Consider the following 22,227-nt stretch of genomic DNA (forward strand, 5'->3'; position numbering starts at 1 on the left):
GAATGACTTCTAATCAGCTGTTGATAAAAATAGAAGATGAAATTTTAATTCTAATAGATTAACTACAAACTCAAGATAGTCTTCAAAATCCATCTAGCTCTATTCTCCAGTGGATTTAACGACTATTCAGCAACTCATTACTAAATAGAACAAGATGAACATTTTCCAGTTCATTAAAGAAATGTACTATGTATTTTTGCATTGTCCTCATGATTCGTTACAGGGAGTCTTAATTACAAGATAATGGATAATGGTTATTAAATGCAGACTCCAGTAATGAAGCTCTATTCATTTGCGAGCCTCAGAGACTGCAAAGAGGGGAAAATAAAATTACTAGCTTCAAAAGATTAACGGATCGAATTATTATTCAATTTTGAAAATCTCATTCAGACTTCATAGAAACAAGAAGAGATTAAAAACTTGTATTAGTACAAAAGTAGTGCATTTATATATTTATTTTTAAATAATATCTTAAGGCTATTACCAGAATAATCAGCTTTAGATATGATTATTAGACAAACATACAGCCAATTTAGTAGCATCCTCTAACAATGAAAACAATACATTTTTATTTCCTGAAGAAATTCTATTTATGACACGAACGCTTGCTAGCAGGATTGCATGCAGCCTCTTGCAGAAAACAGAAGATGCATGCTCGTAGAGCATGCTGAAATGGAAGGTGCTATTAATATTCAGATTTCAGGAATGAAAAGGGGGAATTAAAAATCAACCGCTGCCATAAAAGCACCTCATAAAGTAGACTTAATGCCAACCTTGTAACAATAAGGGATTTTCACGAATTCTATTTCTTACTCAAGTTTTCAAAAACAAGTCAAAGGAATGAAGTTCAGCAGGAGTTTCATATGGAAATTTAGGTGATGATTTAGAAACGGAGATTTTATCACCCATCTTCTCATCTTGCTTTTAATGTAAACAATAAAAAAACGAAGGCTACTATTCAAATACATTCTGCATGGCTTTCCCCTTCCTTACAGTGGGTTACATGATTCAATGAAACATTAAATCAAAGACTTAAAAAGAGTTCTTCAGCGTAGATTTCTTGGCCCAGTGAGCCTGGAAAAGGCCACATTTTCTAGTCTCTACTCTTTTCCAATGTGTACCTGCAACAGTACATTGCCTTTCAAGGCAGCAAGTCATTTAAGACTCATTGAATCAGTTAAAAATTGGCAACATCAAAGTCTTTTTGTAACACAGGAGCATCACATACCTGCTTCAGGTGGGCTTGCTCCCAACCTAGTAACCCACCTGTGTGTCATATATTACACACTATAGCCTGGCAAGCACAAACTGCATCAGTTTAACCAGAGATGGAAATCTGTGTAAACCTTAAGTGTGAACAGAGAGGCTCTCTCTAGTCAAGAGCAATGGAGCTCTCAGTGCCACTGGGAGCCCGACCACTTGGGCTGCAGCCACATGCCTTGTGAAATCAGGTAGAGACTTTTTAGCAGTGCCTGTTGCAATGGCACAAGGGGTAATGGTTTTAAACTAAAGAGGGGAGATTCAGGCTGATGTGAGGAAGAAATTTTTTACAAGGAGGATGGTAAAATACTGTAACAGGTTGCCCAGGGAGGTGGTGGATAAGCCATCCCTTGGACACATTCAAGGCCAGGCTGGATGTGGTTCTGGGCAATCTGATCTAGTTGAAGATCTCCCTGCTCATTGCAGGGGGGTTGGACTAGATGATCTTTGAAGGTCCCTTCCAACCCAAACTATTCTATGATTCTATGATTTTAAGATACTAAATTCTGTCTTCCTTTGTGCTCTCACCCCCCATACACACACAACCCTCAGCCACTGCACTTCACCAACCACCACTCACTGCACACGCTAAAAGGAAACCAGTGTCTTCATAGTGTGCTGCCTGAGTCCATACCTAGAGGTCAAGATGAAGTCTATTATATTATTTCTATTCTAGGAACTCATGCAGCCTTATTTATGGTAGCACCTGAGCAGAGGTGCAGAGCTGAGGTTATCAGAAGATGAGTGACTTGCCCAAGGCCTCTCAGCAAGCATTTGACGGAGCAGGGATTGAATGCTTGGGTCTCCCGAAGGCCAGAAGAGTTGCCATGACTAGCTCACCCTACTGCTATCCCTTACATCATCTCAAAACACTACAAAGCTCCCCAGTCCATGTAACATTAAAGCAGAGCATGAGAACTGCAGATCTTATTTAGACGACAGCATTCAGGAAACACGCTCTGGTTCCATAATTAAGCAATAAGGAATAATAAGCAGTATAGCAAACGTGGAGTAATCACAACCTTTTGGTTGTGAAGTGCTTCAAATGCCCTTGGGGAATGATTATCTCCTGATAACTACAGACTCTCTGTTGTTGCCTTACTCTTAATAAAAAACAAAGATGCGTCTGGCAGTTTTAAACAATAGTTTAGAGAGAGATGCTCGCAAAGGGACAATTATCCCATGCTACTTTGAAAATATTTGCAATGAACACAAATATATCTTGGTTGCTCCAACTCAGATATAAGAATATGCGGCAACATAGGGCGAACACATACCCTTCCAAGACTTTTAGAACTTGTGATAAAAAGAGGTATGCTACTGACAGAACCTGTAAAAGCCCCTGCTGTTTGTGCTGACGAGGTAGCAATGATAAAACACTACATAATCAGATGCGCATAAAGTCATCTTTCGGTTTTATGAGTACCTAAAACAAGGGCCTTAAGATTCACACGCATTAGCCTGACTAGGGGCAACCAGGTTATCAACCCTCTGAAAATAAGAGGCTAGGCAAGATGTAAAAGGCTAATGTAGCAGCTAATTCTTGTCAGTTGAGTCATGATAATAGTCCACTTACATGTCCTTATGCTACTCCAGTGGAAAGGTAAAATACATTCCCTGCCAGCTTAACTTTGCTGTTGAGAAGAAGAGAATATAAAGCTGTGACAACTCACTTCAGCAGTAGCTCACCAAGTAGTTTTAACTCCATCACACATGCTACACTGCCAGACCACTTGGTTAGGTGCCTACATATGTTTTCACATGCCTATGTCTAAGCTATTGCTTTGAAAAATCCTAGCTTATAACTTAATGTTTTGTGAACTGCCTATTTTTTGCAATTCTTTTTGGAAAAGTGCCTGCACAAAGCGGGTGGGGAGTGGGAAAGAAATCACATCATAGGGCTTCATGTTTAATGTTTGTTTACAAATCAGACAATTTTTCTAATGACCCATCCTATCATCTCAGCTTGGTTTTCAAGACCCAGAATGGATGCTTCGTCTCTTGTATACCACCTCTGGTAATAGGCATTCTGCAGGCCAAATGATGCCCTTAGGAACACTTATGCATGCACACAAAGGGACAAATTATTAAGTCCATACTAATGCTAAATTCCCTGTAGATGATGTCTGAAAGAATTCAGTATTGCTGAATAATGCATAGTTCGCTAATGCACCATTATAGTGTCTACCGCAGGTCTCCATAGAATACTATTACTTAATTAGTATTAGTTTCCTGTGTGTTCATTTAAAATGTGTTTCTTCAGAAGATTCAACAGAAAGATTCATACCACTTTCTGTTCCTCAGCTATATAGCATGGGCTCTTAGTATTTTTAAAGCATTCCTTCCAATCCAGTCTCTATTTGTATGGTGAAAGAGAAGACAAATAATTGTCATGTGCTCCAGGCTCAAAAGCCGCAGCTGGAATCGTTGCTTTAGGCTTCAAACAACACTAAAGCACAGGTGGAAACATGCCTCCAGTCCCCTCCCATATTGCCCAGCAGAAGCTGTACTAGGAGATACCAGGATGCAGGAGCAGTTCAGGCAATTACGTGCTGCTGGAAGAGCCATTAGCTCTTAGCTTTCAGATGCGGCTGTTCCATCAGCTACCAAAATACCTGAAAAGTAAAGAGGAAGGGAGTAGAACCACAAACAACTGAAAAAAGCATGGACTGTGTGCTAGTGGTGAGCATTGCTACAGCACCTGCATTAATTCTTGTGGAAATGCTCCACAGCACGCACGGAGGCACAGAGCTGCAAACCTGCCCCCTCTCACGCCCGCTGCCACCATGTCCACAATTACAGAACAGCTACCTATAAAAAAGGCAGTCACATCTTTCAACACCTTCTTCTGATTCTTTGCTGAAAAGATAGCGATGGCTGAACTCTGCAGATTGCCCTAATGTCCAAAAGTCTTCATTTGCATAAAAAAAGCTAAAGGTTATAAAATAACACATTGTCTCTGTTCTGGGATATGGATGTGGCCAGGGGCTAAGAGGGGGATGGTGACTTTCTCTGCTTTGGCAGAGTATTAGTGTCCCACATACAGCAGCTAAAGACATGCTGAGTGTTTGAGAAGGAACCACAACATTCATTCTCATTGATTTACCAGTAACACAGAGGTTGCTACTAAAACAGGTTGTTGCTCCTTTATGAAGCAACATAAAGGCTGGCCTCTCCTTTCAGGTTAGATGAAGGCACTCAGGTTCTCAGCACTGAGCCAAACGCTGGGCAAAAAAGTAAAATGCTGTGGGAGAAACTAGACTTGATTTTCAACCTCACCCATTAAGCTTCCTTTACAAATACTCAATTGCATTGCACCATTTACTTGTTCACACTTAAACTAACCTAAACAATGATAAACTATCCTAAACTGTGATATAATTAAAACAGCACTGATCTAGGTCAGGCTTTTTCCCTCTTGGCATTCTTGGTTTTGGATCAATACATCTCAGTCTCTCAAAATGTCCAGTACATGACATATTACAGACTGAGGCTAAACCCCTGATTCAACTACCAGTAATAGCGCTGCAATTTGGAAGAAAATAAAAAATATGCATGACTGCTTAGAATCACAGCACTACATGGTATATTGCATACTATGTTTTAGCAACCACATTTAGCTTTTTGCTTTTTAATGTTGATAGCAACTTTGAAACAAATATGTTAACATTAAAACTCAGGTATGCCTACATATTGCCTATTAGCTTGTAACAAAAATACTCAAATTGAAGAAACAGCTGTTTAAAACCCATGTGGAAATACTCCAGACTGAACAAAGCAAGTAGAAAATCAAACTACTTTATCAAGATGGTGCTATGAATTTTAAAGATTTTTTAAAAAAACCAAACATAATACAGCCAAAATCATGACACTTCAATGTCATTTTGAGTGTTTTTTCAACAACTCATGATAAAAGCAGTTTAAGATTCTGTTCTGCCTCTAACCCAGAAAAGGCAGGATTGATTTTTGAGATTTAAAAGTCATGTCTTAATGCCACAGTCAGAATCTGCCCAGCATCCACCCTCTTTGTCATGCAGAGGTCAAACAGACAGCGTCGGCCCCGCTTCCACACTGTTCCCTACACATAAAAAGGCAGCTGGCAAAGGTGGAGGTTTCAGTACTGGGGGGATTTCCAGTATCCAAGGCATTTCCCAAAAGCACTTTGTGGCCAGTGTCAAGGTACTAGATCTCACCAGACTCATCTATGATGTGTTTGCTTCCCCCTGGCTTTTACAAATCAAATAGAATAGGTTACTTAGAGGCTAGCATAGAGGGCTAAATATTCCATTTCCAGTCATCATCCAATTACTAGGAAAACATTAGGCACTTTTAGTTTAATTTTTATGATACTTTAAAGTCTTCAATACAATCAACTTACAAGCACGTAGAATCTATCATGGACTTCCTAGGTGCAGGCATTGGGCATTCTCCTGATGCAGCAAATATCCAAAGGGTAACAATCTGGAAGGCCTTACCTACACATATGGCATCCATAGTAAAATGGCAAGCTATGATTGTTTTAAAAGGTACTGATCTTACTCACAGCCCTTGCTTCCCAGAAGCTTTTGCCCCTCAGATCCATTTCCTTCTTCTTTCCCCACCTTGATAATTCGACATCGGGCAAAATCGCAGAAGCCCATGCATGTAGCCTGCAATGTAGGTGAGAACTTCTAGGTACTGGCAGATGCTTTCACCACTGTCAGTAGGGTTGTTTTACAAGGTTTCTAGCTCTTCGGGTAGCCTGAATACCAAGAAGCCTGCCAGTCCCCTTCAATAAAAAAACAGTCAAAACCCCTGACTGTGCAGCCGCACTGCGAGCAGCATGCACTTCTGCTGGGAGTCAGGGAAAGACATATTTCTAGCTTTTTAATAAATCTTTTTTTCCCCCACTGTATTATTAATGATGCTTACACGGCAAAACTAACAATTTTATTTCAAAGGGATGCTTTATGAAGGCATGTGGCTGACAAATTCAGCCAGACTTTTCTGGCATAACAATCTATTGAGCACTACTTTAAAAAATGAAGCAAATCAAAAAGACCCTTAAGCACCATCAGAAATAGGCAGCAACTTTTAAAAAGGTATTTAATATGCTGGGGCATTGTTTCTCTACCTGCATTTGTCAACAGCCTGTGTGCTGATCTGGTCACAGACTGCAACCATGGCAAGCATCTCAAACCAAAAGTATCAGCAATCTGACGAAAAAAACCACCTGGGCTTTGGTTAAAAATAGTTGAAACTGATATAGAAATGCACATTTTGTTAGTTCACTGGCAAATGAAAATTGTATGATGATATTTATTCTTCAAATCCACATTTTATATATAGGTTTTATATTTTTAAAAACCTACACTAAATATATATTACCATTTTGTACTCTGGCATTCCACTCTTTTTACTGAAATACTGTGAATGAAAGAAATTGAGTATCAATCTCTCTTTGTGTTAGATGTATATGTATCCTCATAGGTATTTAGTGGCAAGTTATTAAATGTCACTATTCATTGAGACAGTACATTTTATGTCTTTCTTATAGGGGGAAAAAATCCATCTAAAGTTTGTAGCTTTGCATGGCAGTATTTCAGAGCCTCACTTTGTTACCAATGGCTTCTTCATCCACACTTACACGTTCAGAAATAGAAGTGGTCAAGCAAAACATTTACCAAGTTGTCACTTGCCAAACTGTAGCGGTAGTGATGGTGTCACCATCACACCAGCAAGCACGACCACCTGGTCTACAGCTTTCCATCTGTAATCCTAAGCTTCCAACATAAATAGCAAAAAGCTGCAGAACTGTCTCCCCATGTGAGCTTGGCCCTAAGCATGCTCTGTTTAGGTTGTACAGAGCACAACAGTATTCAAAGCTACCCAAGGCTGCACTCCAAAGAAACACATACTTGATGTGGACAGACCCTACCTCAGTAAAAGAAAAGCCTTGCAAGATCCACGCTATTAAATATGACTTCTAACAATATCTAAACTGGTATTAATATTTTCGATAGTGACTCCAATTGTTCAGTGTTAGGGAATGGGATCATGAGACATAGAATCATGGGTTGGAAAAGACCTGGGTTGAAAAGACCTTTCAGATCATCAAGTCCAACCGTTCCTCCAGCACTGCCAAGTCCACCACTAAACCATGTCAGTAAGGGCCTCGTTTACACAGTTTGTGAACACTTCCAGGGATGGTGATTCCACCACTGCCCTGGGCAGCCTGTTCCAAAGCCTGACCACCCTTTCAGTGAAGAAATTGTTCCGTGTTTTGTGTTTCATATAATTTGAAAAAAACTCCTATGAAAGTTTAAACATGATCTGTGGGGTTTTTGGTTTTAACAGCAGTCACTTTTAACTAAGTAAATCTTGGTCATGCTATGAGACTAAAAATCATAAGTTTAAAAATCTGTCACTTGGCTCTTCCTCCCCCCTGCCCCCAATAGTGAGTGATGTGTACTTTTCAATAAAGCAGCTGTGTTTCACAGAAACTGAATCACAGCTGAAGTTACAAGGAATTATGTGTTCAGCATTTCTCTACATCAGATCACAAACAAAGGTATCTAATAAGTATCTACATTGGAAAACACTGGTCTGGAGTATAGCAGTGTTGCAGATCCCCTATCTATCAACTAAACACAGTATTCACTTTGCTAGGTATTTTCGGCAGAGTGCTTTAAGGCCTGCAGACCTCAGCCCAAAGCAAAACCACATTGTCTCCATTTAATTACCTATCTATCTTTTCAAACCTACTGTGATCAAAATGACAGAGTTAAACAAAATGGTTACTAGTAACAGGGGACAGTTGTTAACCAGCAAGCTAAGGTGGGTGTGTATGTGCCTAAATTCAGAAGGAAAAGATGAAAAGATGCTGCTGCATGCTGTTTGCTTCTCCAATGTGAATTTATAAAGGGGAGTGAAAGTGCAATATCAAGTGAATTACCAAGAATTAAAAGGATTAAAATCCCAGGAACCAATGAAGTCTAAGAGAGATGGAAAATGGATTCAGCCCTAAAAAGATAAAATTATTTAACAACTTATTAAAACAGTTCATCATTGTAATTAAAATCCAAGTGCCTAGAAAAAAGTGGCACAAGAAAGGTAATTATTTATGAGGAGACTTTAAAAAGCCATTTATTGTGAATTTGGGAGAGAATCAGCCTGAAAGAGTTGGTAGTAAAAAGAAATTGTTTGTTTATTCATAAAACTTATTTTGGTCTAGCATACCACTAAGAAACCCTAACATCTGCTCAATGGCAGCTGTAAGTAACATTAGGAACACTCAGCCAATTTATACCTTTCCTTTTTATTAAAAAATAAACAGGTCTTTTTAAATTATTCACTAGTAAATTAACATAAAAATCAGTGCTGTAGCAACTCACATTTTGTGGAAAGGAGTCTGCAGGCTTTCTATGATTGTGATGATCTGAAACTTTCCACATTTCACTGACTACTTTACTCTTTATGTGATGTCCCACCTAATTTAGCAAATGAAAATGTAGAAAACCTACAAGCCATACCGAAGCCACAGCCATGAATAATCGCTGATAAACGCATCGCTGATACCTCAACTGCCATATTAGTTGCCTCCTTCCAACTTGAACGGATTCTGTTCTTACCTTCCCTTTGCCTTCCACCATTTAACAATTCCACTCTAATAATCTCAGATCCTCTCCTGCTTCTGTCTTTCAGTAACCAGACATTAGACAATAACCTGAACTGGCAGAATCCTTCTTTGAATTATTTCTGAGAAATAAAGTGCAGCTGAGTTACTAATTAATAATTATTTGTTCTCATCTGCAGCATTTTCATACATAGATTGCAAAGTGCTCTGCATGTTCCTGTGTTTCACTCCGAAATTGTGCTCTTCAGGCAGTAAAAAAGGTACAGGAACGCTTCAAACCTAAAGGCTTCTCTTTACCCCTCACTAACACCTGGTGTTTTGGTTTTTTTTTTTTCTTAATCTCTCTTGAACATTGTAACAGAAAAATATATTGCTTTCTTCCAACATTTCTCTCCTGCCTTTAGTTTTTACTTCCTAATACAAGCAAGTCCCTGCAAAAGAACTTGCCAAGAAGTTGCTCAAAAGCATGTTTACTTTACTAGGATTTTTTTGGTTTACTTCTAAGTAACAAACCAGCATTTCTGCAGTACGCTCTGGAGACCACTAGTTTAAAGGTAAGTGAGCTGTAATTCTAACCCAGGCTCTGGAAATTGCTGAAAACGGCATCATTGCAACAGTACAGGGTCCATCCAACTGAAATTCCCAGAAGAGCTTGCCTCAAAGCTGCAACCATGCTGCAACTGGCAAACAAGCAAACTGCTGAGAAGCTAAATTTGCTTATAGCCAGAGTAGCTGCAAACACAGCACCTGATTACAACACAGATGCAACCAATTAGCTATCAACAGCATGTATATGGTATCTTGTTATCAAAGTTCTACCTGAAAATGCTATCCGTCCTCTTACTGAGGACTAGAAACCATGAGAACCATGGCATGCCCTTCCACCACACCCCACCAAGCTGCTTTCTCATCTTTCATTTCAAGCTCCATTTATGTGTAAGGCATTTTATTTCCTTTGAGCTCTCTACATATTCAATTTCCAGGACCAGTGGGAACGAGGCTTTTTAAGATGTATGTTTCATAATTTTGTATTGCATAATTTAATGTTATAAATTTAATGTGCTGCACAGAATATGAAACACCATCATCTATTTCCTTTGTGGTCCATTAGAGATGAATTTACAAATCTTCTTGATAAACCACAAGACTTCACCTCTGCAGTATTTGGGATTGGCTGGTAAGTTGGACATTGGATTGGCAGTATAACTGCAAAGATGACGGAAGGAAGACTTTTTGCTTAAGAAAAGGTCCTGGCATCATCAAGGAGGAATCTTTTCTACATCTTAGATTTAGGGGGAACTCGAGAAATTAGCTGCAGTTCTACACTGCAGGGAAATCACTTTATAGCACAAATGCCAGAGGGGAAGAAACATCAAAGGTGCAAGTGACAATCAGATGTCAGGTCCCTGTTGACTTGCCGGGAAGACTATGGACTTTGCTGTCATCTTTGTCTTTGAAAAAAGTCTCTCAAAAGCAGGACAGGCCTGGGAAAGCTACTGTCTCTGGTAACTATAAAGTAAGCATAATCATAAACTAGAAATTGTCTTATCTGAGAGATGCTGAAATTAAAAACTTCCATTTCAGAAAAGGACTTTTTTTGTTTTAAATATATAAATCAGGAACATTTCCCGGGGGATGAAATCCCAGAGGTATAGTACCAAAGAAGGGAACATCTGTTCCTTTCAACGTCTTCCTAACATGGTTTGCACTTTGGTAACATGAATCAAAGGAGTGCAGAAAGCCTGGGAGACAAGGTCCAAGTAACTCAGATACCTATCAAGAAAGTTGAAGTCCCTTGTGCAACTCAGCAAAAATACTCCAAGCAACCATGGAGGCAAGCTGGGAAAAGCCATGAAGCTCTCTTCCAAACACCACTGAAATGAGCACATTCCTGAAGAACACTGCTATATCCTATGGTCATATTCTGATAGAAATATTTTCCTTTGAGAAATGACTAATGAAGTCTATTAAGAAGACCTTTTAAATTCCAGTTAAAAACTTTTATAAGGAAAGGAAAATGTTAAACACAAGCATAAATGTTTGCATTTGAATAGGCAGTCCTGTTTAGCTGCTTGAGGAATGTGTCTGCAGCATGATGCAACCTGGCAGTCAGCTTGGGTATTCAGCCTGTTTTTCTGCTCTTAATGATGTAACACTTCGAAATACAGTGGTAGCACCATTAGGATATGAACTGTTAAAAGTTGGTGGATGTCTTTATATTGCTTTTGGTGTGTTTTAACATCTAGTTTATCATAATAAACTATCCATAACCTCCTTATGCCAAACTTCTTGTTTCATATGACTAATTTTTGTCCTACTTTTGTGTCTCAATATGTATTTCACTTACGTTTGTGTCCATGTCTTGTTATGCTGCTTTGTTTTCCACTGTACTCCTGCTCTTTATGATTAAATGTGTTTATTCAAATGGGTGTCCATAGTGTTTTAAAATAACCTATTGTTGTTCAGGATCGCATATCCTAATGTATTTTTTCATTCAATATCTCTCTTTAGAAGGCTAATTTTACATTTCTGCTGTCATGAGCATATACCTTCAAATCAGATAGGCACAATCACTAGGCCCTGGCACCTTAAAAATCAACAAAAAAAACCCCAGGACCTACAACCTAAAATCATGCTTAGTTTATTTCCACATCTATATTAAGTTTCTGTTAAGGGATTGGATTTTCTAACTAGTGTTCCTACTTGCCATCTCTTAAAAGGTACTTTAATATTTCATAAGCCAATTTTGTGTAATTGATAGATACAGTAAATTAAATATTTATTTCTATTTTTCACTGGTTTAGTAGAATTTAACGCCTGCTGTTGCCAGAATAAAAAAAACCAACCTGAAATATCAGAGAAATAAACAGTACCCTGTACATCTATTGATTTTACATAATATTTCCATGGTTTAAAATTGCATTCTCTCAAACCATTACCTTCAATACCGGAACTTCACAGAAGCAAAGTTTTTTGCTAGGAAGCCGTGTTATTTTGATGGCATGTTTGACTAGAGCTATTCACCGTGCAACGATTTCTGAGCCTGAGGTGATATGAAACTTCAGAAGTTTTAACTCAAATTCTAACAAATTATTCAACATAGAAACAAGGTTTCATTCATGAGGAAAATTAACACGACGGGGGTGCTTTCTTGCCTCTCTGCATCAGTTGTTATAAATTGAAAGTATACCATTCAGATATTTTTAATTAACATGCTTTGCAAAGATCTTGAATATCAGCAAAAGAAAAATGCTATTCAGGCATTTAGGATAGTTTGTTAATAGAAGGCTAACCCCTCTCAACAGTATGTTATACTGTCAGTACATGCCTACTCACTGTAACCTACTATTTCACAACCAGATTCAAAGATTGAGGCATAAAGAATAGCCACTTTCTTACAGGTCAAGCAGCAGAAATATGCAGATCAGGGTTAAAACACTTCTCTGAGATCCAGTGACAAGTCCTGGGATTTCTGGGGAATTATCACACTCCTTCTGCTCTACAATTTCATGTAGTCGCATACGGCTCACTCCAGTTTGCTCAGTGCAGGGGGAACACCAAAGCACAGCAAAACAGGCACACGGGAGGCACAGGAAAATGCTTTCATTTAAAAGAACGTTTGGTGGGGTGCTACGAAAACAGCTGAAGGGAGGTGACCTCCCTGCTGCTACCTGCAGTGCCAGTCAATCAGGCAGTGCACAACACCTATAGTACCATGGGAAGCTGTGCCACCTCCCACCTCCACTGTCACTCCCAGGGCTGGTTGCACTAGTAAATCAGAGTCAGCAGCTCCCACCAGAAGATTTCCATACTTTGTCTTGCTCCATTTACCAGTTTCAATCGTGACCAAGGGTATTCCATCTTCATGCACAGGCATGGAAAATTTTTGCCTTTTAATGAGAAGAGTGTATTTCTGGTTATATCTTAATTTACTAGATCTCACGGAGGTCCTAGAAAATGCACAATGTTAATTTTACATACAGAAAAACAGAGAAGCTAACAGAATTGCCAAAGGTGATGATAAGTTAGGAGTCATTCTGCTACTTCAAACAATCCTACCCATTTTCTGGCTTCCTGACTTAACTTGGTATTCTTCTGGTGAGAAGTGCTTGGAAATAGCACTGTTTCCATTTGTAAACGCGAATGGTAGAGGGAGAAAGCTGAATGATGTTGTGGGTAACACAAAATCAAACAAACAGGTACAGAGCTGACAAATGTCTTCTGTTTTACACTGGTATTTCTTCTCTGACTTCAGTAGAGGGTGTATATTACTCTTTTCTGATTACAGAATACCATTAATTAGACCTTTCACAAAATTAGCAAACTGAGTTGCCAGGCATCCTGATATGACAAATGTGAACAGCCCCAGATAACTATCTCCCTTCAGATATGACTGTATAGGCTAGCGCACAGTTCAGTGAGCACACAAATAAATGCATAACAAACGTGGCATGTCTGGGTTTCTAGCTTAACAAACTGCAAACAAATAAGGCTTTACTGTATACACTCTCTGTTCTCCCCTCACAGACTCTCTGTATCTTTTTTCCTCCAACATCTCTGTTTCCCTTACCTATTACTTCTGTCCTCTACTTACCCATACAGGGTTCTGTTTCTCTTTTGACTCTACTGAAAAGACTTTTCATTAGAGCCTGCCGCAGTGTTTCTCAACCACTTCCTGTTCCTTCACTTCTCATTCCCTATACATACATTATTGAGTTCCAGGCAGATTTTAAAGTCTCATTTTGCATTCCTTCAAGGTCTGCTTTACTCAAGCCCAACATTTTTTTCTCTGTTACTGCTCTTTGTATGGACTCTCATCAGTAATTCAAACCCGAGGATATTGTGATTGCATTGTTAGAACATTTCAACTCCAAGCTTATCTATCACGCCTACATTATTTCTAGTGATTAGCTGCAGTATCACTATTAGGCTTGTAGGCAATTACATCATTTAAGGGAGCAGCCTTGTTCTGTCTTACTGAACATGCAGCTATCTGCATTTTTATACCACTGGCTTTTTTATTTCCCCCCACTCTGTAGCAGAATAAATGAAGTCACTTGTTCCTGCAGAGACATCTTTTGGAGCGATTGTATTTAAAGACCATCAACTTTTTGATGTAACTCCTAATTCAACAACTTTTAGTCCATAATATCATTCAAAATTTTGAGACAGACTGTGTAACTCTGACCTGCTCTATATCTTGGTTTTCCACAGTGTTTTGTGCTTATTCCTTGCTCTAAATTTTGACTAATGTTAACCAGAGCTATGAACATGGATAGCAACCACAGACTATGCAGAATGAAGGACTTCTGCTGCAGCAGACAGTAAAGCTATCAACTACTAGCATAATTCCATAGTGCTAATTACTGTCCTGATGAGCCTCTTACAACATCCAACTGCAAGCACTTCTATATATTCAAGACAATAACCAAGACTATGTTCCTAAAATGACACAACACTGCATCTGCATGATGCAAAGTGCTGAACTAGTACAAACTATGCAAGTTCAAATTTATCTAAAAATTCTGAAGGAATGGGAAAATCTTTGGACAAATGAGGTATTGTCTGCATGCATGCAGACAGAAGAGAGCTGACATAAACATCATTTTATGCACTCTCAGTAAACTGACAGAAATCCAGAAAAGTGCTCATCATGCCCACGCTCAATCTAATCTGTACTGCCAAAAGATCACAGCCAAAAAAGATTGGGATTATTCTCTACCATTTGACAACACAGGTGGGAGAACTCTCTGCACTGTGCTTTGTTCTCTCAAGACAAGCAGTCAGATGCAAGAATACACAGCACTGTAACATCCACCTTCCCCAGCCACTGAGTGCAGCTCAGCCAAGCTGGAACAGCAAGCAAGCCCCATGGCACCTTGGACTCATGCCTACTTTTGCTTGGTTGGAGGGAAAGAGGAAATGTCCACCAGGTTGTGACCGAGAAAGCCTTAGTCACCAGTCAGGCAGTAAGTCCTCTTTCCACATTCAGAAGAGTAAGGACTTACTAGTTTGTCCCCAGTCCTATACTGGACCTCCAGACCAAAGCTGAACATCATCTGTCACCCTGGAAAGCACTCAGCGAGACTTCACATCTGTAGAAAGAAACTGCCAATTTTGACCCAGTCTGCTTTTAGAAGATGACAGCCACATGTTGACCCTGATTTCTGATGGACCTTTCACAGGGTAAAGTGTACGCCTTTCAGATACCCTGTAAACTCAATACAGTTGGTTGGATTTCAGACACGTAAAATGAGACACAAATTGAAATCTTGTTTTATATGTGTTACCAAGCCTCCTCCCTTGGTTTGCCTTTCATTTGGAAATGCTCTGGGCTCTAATAACTGACTGACTTAAATTACAGCTGAAGTTGTAGGCACATACTTAAATCAATACACAATACAGCTCACTTGCCATTGAGGGGACCCTCGACTTTTGGGTTGAGCGTGGGATTTAAAGCCAGGAACTCACAACTGATCTCGGCTTGACTTTTGACTTGTCTGTTATTATCTTTGTCTCATACTTCACAGGCCAATTGTAAGATTTTCTCTGCTAATGTCAGTATGTGCTTTGAAGATGCAAAGTGCTATGTAAGTGCAAAGTATTATTACTTATTCAGCAGTCTTGTTTCCCACATTAGTCACATTTGCACAAAGCATGCCTAGCTTTTCAGTCAAATCTTTCTAGTTTTTGCTAGTCCTTTCTTCTCTTTCATTTTTCATGAAACATTTGCGTGGTAGAAGTTTTGGATCATGGCAGTCCACATCCAGCAGCAGGGAAATCATCCCTTGCACGTAAATGGTGTATTTACAGCCACACCACAAAGACCCTGCTTGAAACAAATCTTCACAAGGCAGTGCTCAAAACAACAGCTATTGGTACCTTAGAATTTGTCTTCCCATTATTTATACTAAAAATGGACCTGCCCCAGTATTAACTACAGTATAAAAACCTTATTTAGAGCTGAGGTAAAGCTTGGTATAGCCAGTTCTTGGACTCTGTCTTCTTATAATCATTAAGCTGTTATATCCTTTCTTAATTTGGGGCTAGGCTTTTGTGCAGTGGAATGTTCCAGTCTTGAGGATTTACGAGGAAACCTCTTCATGCAGTACTACTGTGCCCTGAGTTTTCTTTAGGAAAACCTTGCAGCACTGCTGCCTGCTTCAAGAGACAAAAACTGGATACTACAGCTCTCAGCCAGTCACTCTCTGAATCCAGCGACTTTAAGTTTTGGTAAATTTTGCTATGAAAACGATAATTGTGTATTAACTGGAACCACTCCTGTAAAGAGGGATGAAGCCTGGAAGAACTGATAGCGGGCTCTCCTGAGAACTGCAAGACATAGCTTTTCTTAACTATTTGGCTATATTATTTCTGTTCACTTTGGAATGAACAGTATCAAACATCTAAAAAAATTTCTGCTCACACATTTAATGTGTTTTAATTTTCTTCTTCTAGACTATCAGCATCAGAGACCTTATTGCCTCAGCCATCTTCTGCAACTTTTTGCAGGGTTTTTTGTGCTAGAGACTTTAGAAGTTAATTGGTTTAGCACTAATTCATGCCCTTTCTAAGTTCAATTTTTACATTAGTCAGTACAGCTTACAACTTATTTGACTGCTTAATGACCTATGAAAAAAACTGTCCTAAACCCATACATTTTGTAGAGCTGCAGAAAAACATACATCTCTCCTTCATGGTCTTTCCACAGAAATATATAATGAAAACAAATACCTTTCACATGTCATTGTGCTCCCCTTAGCTTCGCAAAGAGACATGTAAAAGGAGCTGTACCATCAAGAGCAGCTTTCACAGTCAAAATCACTCAGATGAAGTTTTCACTTTTAAAGCAAAGTACATTTACATAATCACTTCCTCTGCCTCTCTCCCAGTCTACATATCCTAATTAATATGAATTACTACACAGGACAATAAAGATTTTGTAATTAGGTAATATGGTTAAAATATGATTTTCCAAAATAAAAACCTTATATATGACTCTGATATGCAATTAAGTCATCCACATCTTTACTGAAACATTCCTTTCCCATTGCAACTTCATCATACTTTCCTTCCATGCCTGGCTTCCCTGGTGGTTTCTGATGTTTGTGTCAGAAAAAGAAAGGTAAAAAATGCTCTATCTCTCACAAGAGAATTGTGTGCAAGACCTGTTTGTTTCTTTTTTAAAGACACCACAACAAAGAAACAGAATAGTTACCACTGGTATGGAGGTGTCAGGCACTCCCACTTGTTTTCCTTAGGACTGTTTATTCCAAGAGGTTACAAAGATACAGATTTGAGTGTTTCCTGTAGAAATGCATGTGGCTGACACAAGTATACATCAGACGGTGAAAACCATTCATTAGTTTGCTCTACTCATTGTCTGGAATCTGTTGGGTAGAGTCAAAGATGCAGTTTCCCTTCAGAAACTCACATATCCAAACCTGCCATTATGTCCTGCTTAGCACTGCAAGAATTATTCTTGCCAGGTGAGTCACTGTCCTTAGAGGGCTGCCAGCCTCTTTCACTCAGAAATAGGTTCTTAAATATTCCAGAATAATTTATCACATGTCAGTCAAGGTATGGTTAAGAGAATTTAAGAGAACTGTGTGCCTGCTCCCATTCTGATGTCTTTCTCCTTATGTACTGCGCCAGAGAAAGAAATAAAAGTAGTCATGGTACATTGGAGATATGATTTCTGCCACAGGAGTAGCCAAGAGCCACTGCTTCACATAGAGGCAAATTATTCTCATACCTTGCTGTGAAGCAACACTTTCTTGCAGGACAAGCATTAACATTTTGTACACATGCACGTTGTGCAAAGCACCGTTTCTACAACTGGCTTCCACCTCCAGTGCACTGCTGGGATCTGCATGTCTCACTGGGCTCAGCCTCACTCACCAGTGTGCAGTGAATGGCTTCTGCTGAGTCCTGCAGGGGCTGTGATTCAGAGTACAGCTATTTGACTACAAAAGCAGCCTATGCAATCTGCTTTGAAAATAAGTGCATGGGACACCACCCCAGCCTGAGTGCAGTCCTCAGCGTTGTTTTAAAATCACAGCCAGTGCAGAGGTGCACATTTTCTGATCTTTTACCACCCCTTTTCAAATCAGTGATCTGTGCAGCTGGCCTCATGTCCAGAGGCTGAACCCCCACCTGCTACCTGAATCAGACCAAATGTAACATGCTGTGGGTCCCACCATATACCAATAATTCCTCAAGATAGCACAAGGAAGACTATACAAATTTTGGCAAGTTATTTGGGAGAGGAGACATCTGGGTTGTAGTTAACTGCTTTGTGCAAAGCAGAGCAACTTTATCAGGAGGGACTGAGATCCTTAACAGCAAATACACTGTAAAATTGACCTCTCTGTGGAAGAAGAACCTCAGTCAGAGAGACCAAGTCAGAGACCAAGTCCCAGACATCCCAGGCAAGCTCTTTAACCATGGAGCTACTGATAAACCAGCATTGTGTTACTTTCTTAGCCTTCTGAATCTTACAAATAAGACACACAGGAAATACATATATTTGATATACATGTTGTGACACATCTAGTAGCTTTGTGCTCCAGGACCTAGATGAATGTGTGCATGCTCAGCAAGGGCAACATAAACATCTGTAAAGATTCTGTGCTCCCTATATGATAGGCTTACATAATGCATAGTGAAGTGAAAACAGGTGAAGGACTGCACATCATGCCCTCAGTTGCACTGGCACAATCACATGAAAGGCAAGGCTGTAAAACACATAATCGTGGCTGTGACTATTTAAAAAAAAAAACACTGCTAACCAACCACAAAAAGCAAACAGCAAACTAATTAATCCTTTTCTAAAGTAATTTTCAACTACATTGCTTTGAAAACTCAGTTTACAATGCAGCATGATCAGCACTTCTAACAGCACAGCTGAAGGAGCAGCAAATTTTGATGTAAAGGACAGACGCAATTGGCCAGAGGCAGCAAAAAATTCTAAAGACAGTTTTGCAGTTGAATCCAGTATTTTGTGTAACTAATTTCTGCATATAAAACCAATTACTAGGGTCAAGTTTATCTGAGTTGTTGCTTTTTTATCTTCAGATAAAAGTTGCCAAGGCCTGCCATACCCACAAAATCATCTGCTTTTTGTCTGTCTCTCTTTAAAGTCATTACTCCAGTTGAAAAAAAATATATAGATCCTAAAGCTAAAATTTAAAAGTCCTGTGCCAAATTACTTCCTCCCCAAGATGCTACAAATATACAAATCAAACAAAATTCAACTCTAATTTGAGGTTCTCAGCAGTTCTGACAAGTTAGTCTGAAAATCTGGCCCTCAATACATGTATGCAGGGCAACAACAAACTCTTATTTTTATACCTACCCACAAAGAAAAAGCAAGAGACTGAAATAAAGAAATTACTGCATGTATTCAGATGGATAAGTATCTTGCAAAATGAATAACTATGCAAGGAAAATCATTAACAATAGAGCCATCTGCTGTCTTTCGAAAAAACTACACCAGCAGAAAATCTGAAAATGTTAAAATGCTTTACAACCTGAGTTTTTCACTACTCCATGTTTATAATAAGTGATGATAATGATTAGTACATCAGTTTAAATTACAGCAAATGTGTATGTCTTACACCTCTTCTAATTAAAAGCAATATTTACTGGCATAATACTGATCCTCCATATCTAATGATACTAATTGACATTGTAGCTGAGCATGTAAAATGCCTGAACTGCTTCCCCTTTCATTAGAAGTAGATAAGCATAGTGGTGTGTAAGGAGACAATGAGGTCAGTAGCAAGTTGAATATTTATTTAAATACTGACAAAACACTAGATTATGTTTTCTTGCTCTAAAATAAGAAAAAATTCCAGGTCTGAAGAGCTTATAGTAGGAAAAAAAGAATCAACACAAAAATGAGGGTAAGTTTAGAAGACAGACTAACCCAAGTGTTTCTTAGTATATCTTTACACTTCTTTCTATCAATATACTTGAAGAGTCCTGTTTCAAGCACAGTAGAAGAAACACGTGTCTAGAACAGAGTTCAAGGAACATAGCTTTATCAACCAATTCCTGGTTTTGCATTAAAACACATCCCTAAAATCCTGGTTAGACTAGGAAAAATTGTACCAGCATAGACCCAAAGCTGCAGAGAGAATATATTGCTGTAATTCTGGGCCGACATAGGTGCTTTGCTACATTCAGTGGCAACAGCTATGCAAAAAAGTAATTCCTGTAAACTATACGTATCCCCTAAAAACTCTATCATGTTCATAGGAATGTGTTTCTTGGCTGAAAGGTTCAGAACAAAAAGCAGACAGACTCCTAAACATCAGGTCAGATGTAACTGAGTTTTCAAAGACAGGAAGACTGAACACCTTTTGAACTACCAATTAGTTGTTGGTAGTGAGTACCACTGCTTTTGAGGATTCCAGTTAAAACCAGCTACATCCTAGCCCATCCCAGTGCCTGCTGGATCATGTGGTGTTCTCCCCCTCACTGCATTTCCAGTACAGTTGGTTTCCCAAGCCGCACTCTCATAACGGTGGTTAGCAGAAGTGATTGCAAACCAGAAAACGAGAGCTGTCAGCATGAATCTTCACAGGGAAGTTCTCCCTCCGTTTAAAATAAGCTTATGACCTATCTACCTATACCATATCTGTAGCTCACCACAGTTGCCTGGATAATATATGTATCTGCCCCAAATGTGTGTGTCCTTATTAAATATACCAAGGATCAGACAATGACAACAAATATTACTCATTCCACAAATTTTGTAGCAGTTCTAGGTGTTATTTAGCATTTAATGCAGTTTTTGTAGGTTATACAAAAAAAAAATGACACTTCATCACTACACCTGCAACTTCAGCAATCACTGCATGATAGTTTTTTTCTACAATGGGCAAAACTAAACTTTCACACCTAGAATTTTTTAAGCTTCATAAATAATATAGCAAAGACATTCTTAGCTTAAAAAGAAAACAACATATATTTACCTGCCATCATAGCTATCATACTGGCTTTGTAGACATTAGCAAGGGACCCCAGTTCACCCGTTGACAAGATTGTTTTCATATGAGCTTCTCCACAGGCCTCACGGCACTGACGGATCTCCTCATAGAGACCTGTGGATAAAAGCATGTGAAAATGATCAAAGTTGCCTGAAAGACATTTTCAAGTATGGCTGTAATTTCCACTTCTGGATTAATTTCCAATCTTATAATTAGTCATAGCACTCAAGAACTTAAGTTTTGTAAGTTCAATAAATTACATGACTGGAGGTAATTAACAATGCCACACAGTTTCAGACTTAACTTAATAGCCATTAATGTCAGTTCTCTCAAAATTAAGAATGTGCACAGTATGCCAAACACTCATGAATACATCAGGAATAAAAAATGCTATGATAGACAAGATTGATTTTAAAACAGCTTTTTCAGCAATAAATGATAGTACATTGAATCTGTACTCAGGGACAGCTGTGTTTTCCTGTCCACGTCATGTCATCACACACTCTGTCCCCTTCAGCCACATTTGCCAAAGGGCTCAGCCTAAAAGACACCAAAGGTGTGACCAAGTTGTCTAATTACAAACATTACTGCCACGCAAGATGCCACAACATATTCCCCTTGGCTTCCAGCTGCCACTCCTGGAGGGTCTACATCTCCATTCAGTTTCCTAACTTTCTACCTAGTACCATGGGACCATCTCAGGAGGTCTGATGATGGAGCTTGATGTCTGTGTTTAGGCACCTGAATCCCACTTTAAGCTTTTTGAAAATAAAAACTTCGTGATAAAAATCAGTGTGATCTGCTAATATCCCTGGTGAAGAGAGACTGAGGCCTGGGATCACACCTCAAGGACCAGCAAATCTGCGTGGATCTGTGTTTACAAACCACCTCGAGCAGTGGCATTGCCCACAAGGTTAACACGGATTTGGACCATCCTGTGTTGTGACCTCAGATGGCCCCAGTAAGGGTGAAGGAAGCACTGCAGCAGAAAGGCCAACAGGACAACATCTGTGTAGCAATCTGTGGAGCTACAGCTCCAAGGACCCTCACTTCCGATACCCCGCACTTGCTGAGAAGCTAGTTGGAGTTCAGGAAGCAGGTTTGTCATGAGCTGACAAAGACACAGACAGCAGGACTGACTTACATAAAGCCTTTAAGATTGGAGATAAAGCACACCATTATCTATCTCTGTATCTTTGCACCACTTGGAAAACAAAAAGCAAACCCTGCCCTGGAGTTTCCTCCCCTCCCCACAGAGAGCCCCACTGCCTTTGGAGGCCTCTTGCTATCAGTCTGCCTTCTGACCTGGTTCTCCTTAGCACTCATCTCCACGCAGCCAGTGTGTCCCTGTCACGA

General features: G+C 39.3%; 1 protein-coding gene across 7 annotated transcripts in view; it reads right to left on the bottom strand.

Annotated features, from left to right (window-relative positions):
* DERA (deoxyribose-phosphate aldolase) overlaps window positions 1-22,227 on the bottom strand; it is a 54,332-nt gene that overhangs the window by 9,277 nt on the left and 22,828 nt on the right. For all 7 annotated transcript variants that reach the window (XR_003990503.1, XM_030478907.1, XM_030478904.1 and 4 more), the window contains one exon: window positions 20,857-20,985. Coding sequence is in view for 6 of the 7 variants with exons in the window: in XM_030478907.1 (XP_030334767.1) it covers window positions 20,857-20,985 (129 nt within the window). In the remaining variant the exon portion in view is untranslated. The remainder of the gene's footprint in view (window positions 1-20,856; window positions 20,986-22,227) is intronic.

The sequence above is a fragment of the Strigops habroptila genome, chromosome 3 (assembly GCF_004027225.2).
Source record: "Strigops habroptila isolate Jane chromosome 3, bStrHab1.2.pri, whole genome shotgun sequence".
Lineage (NCBI taxonomy): Eukaryota > Metazoa > Chordata > Aves > Psittaciformes > Psittacidae > Strigops > Strigops habroptila.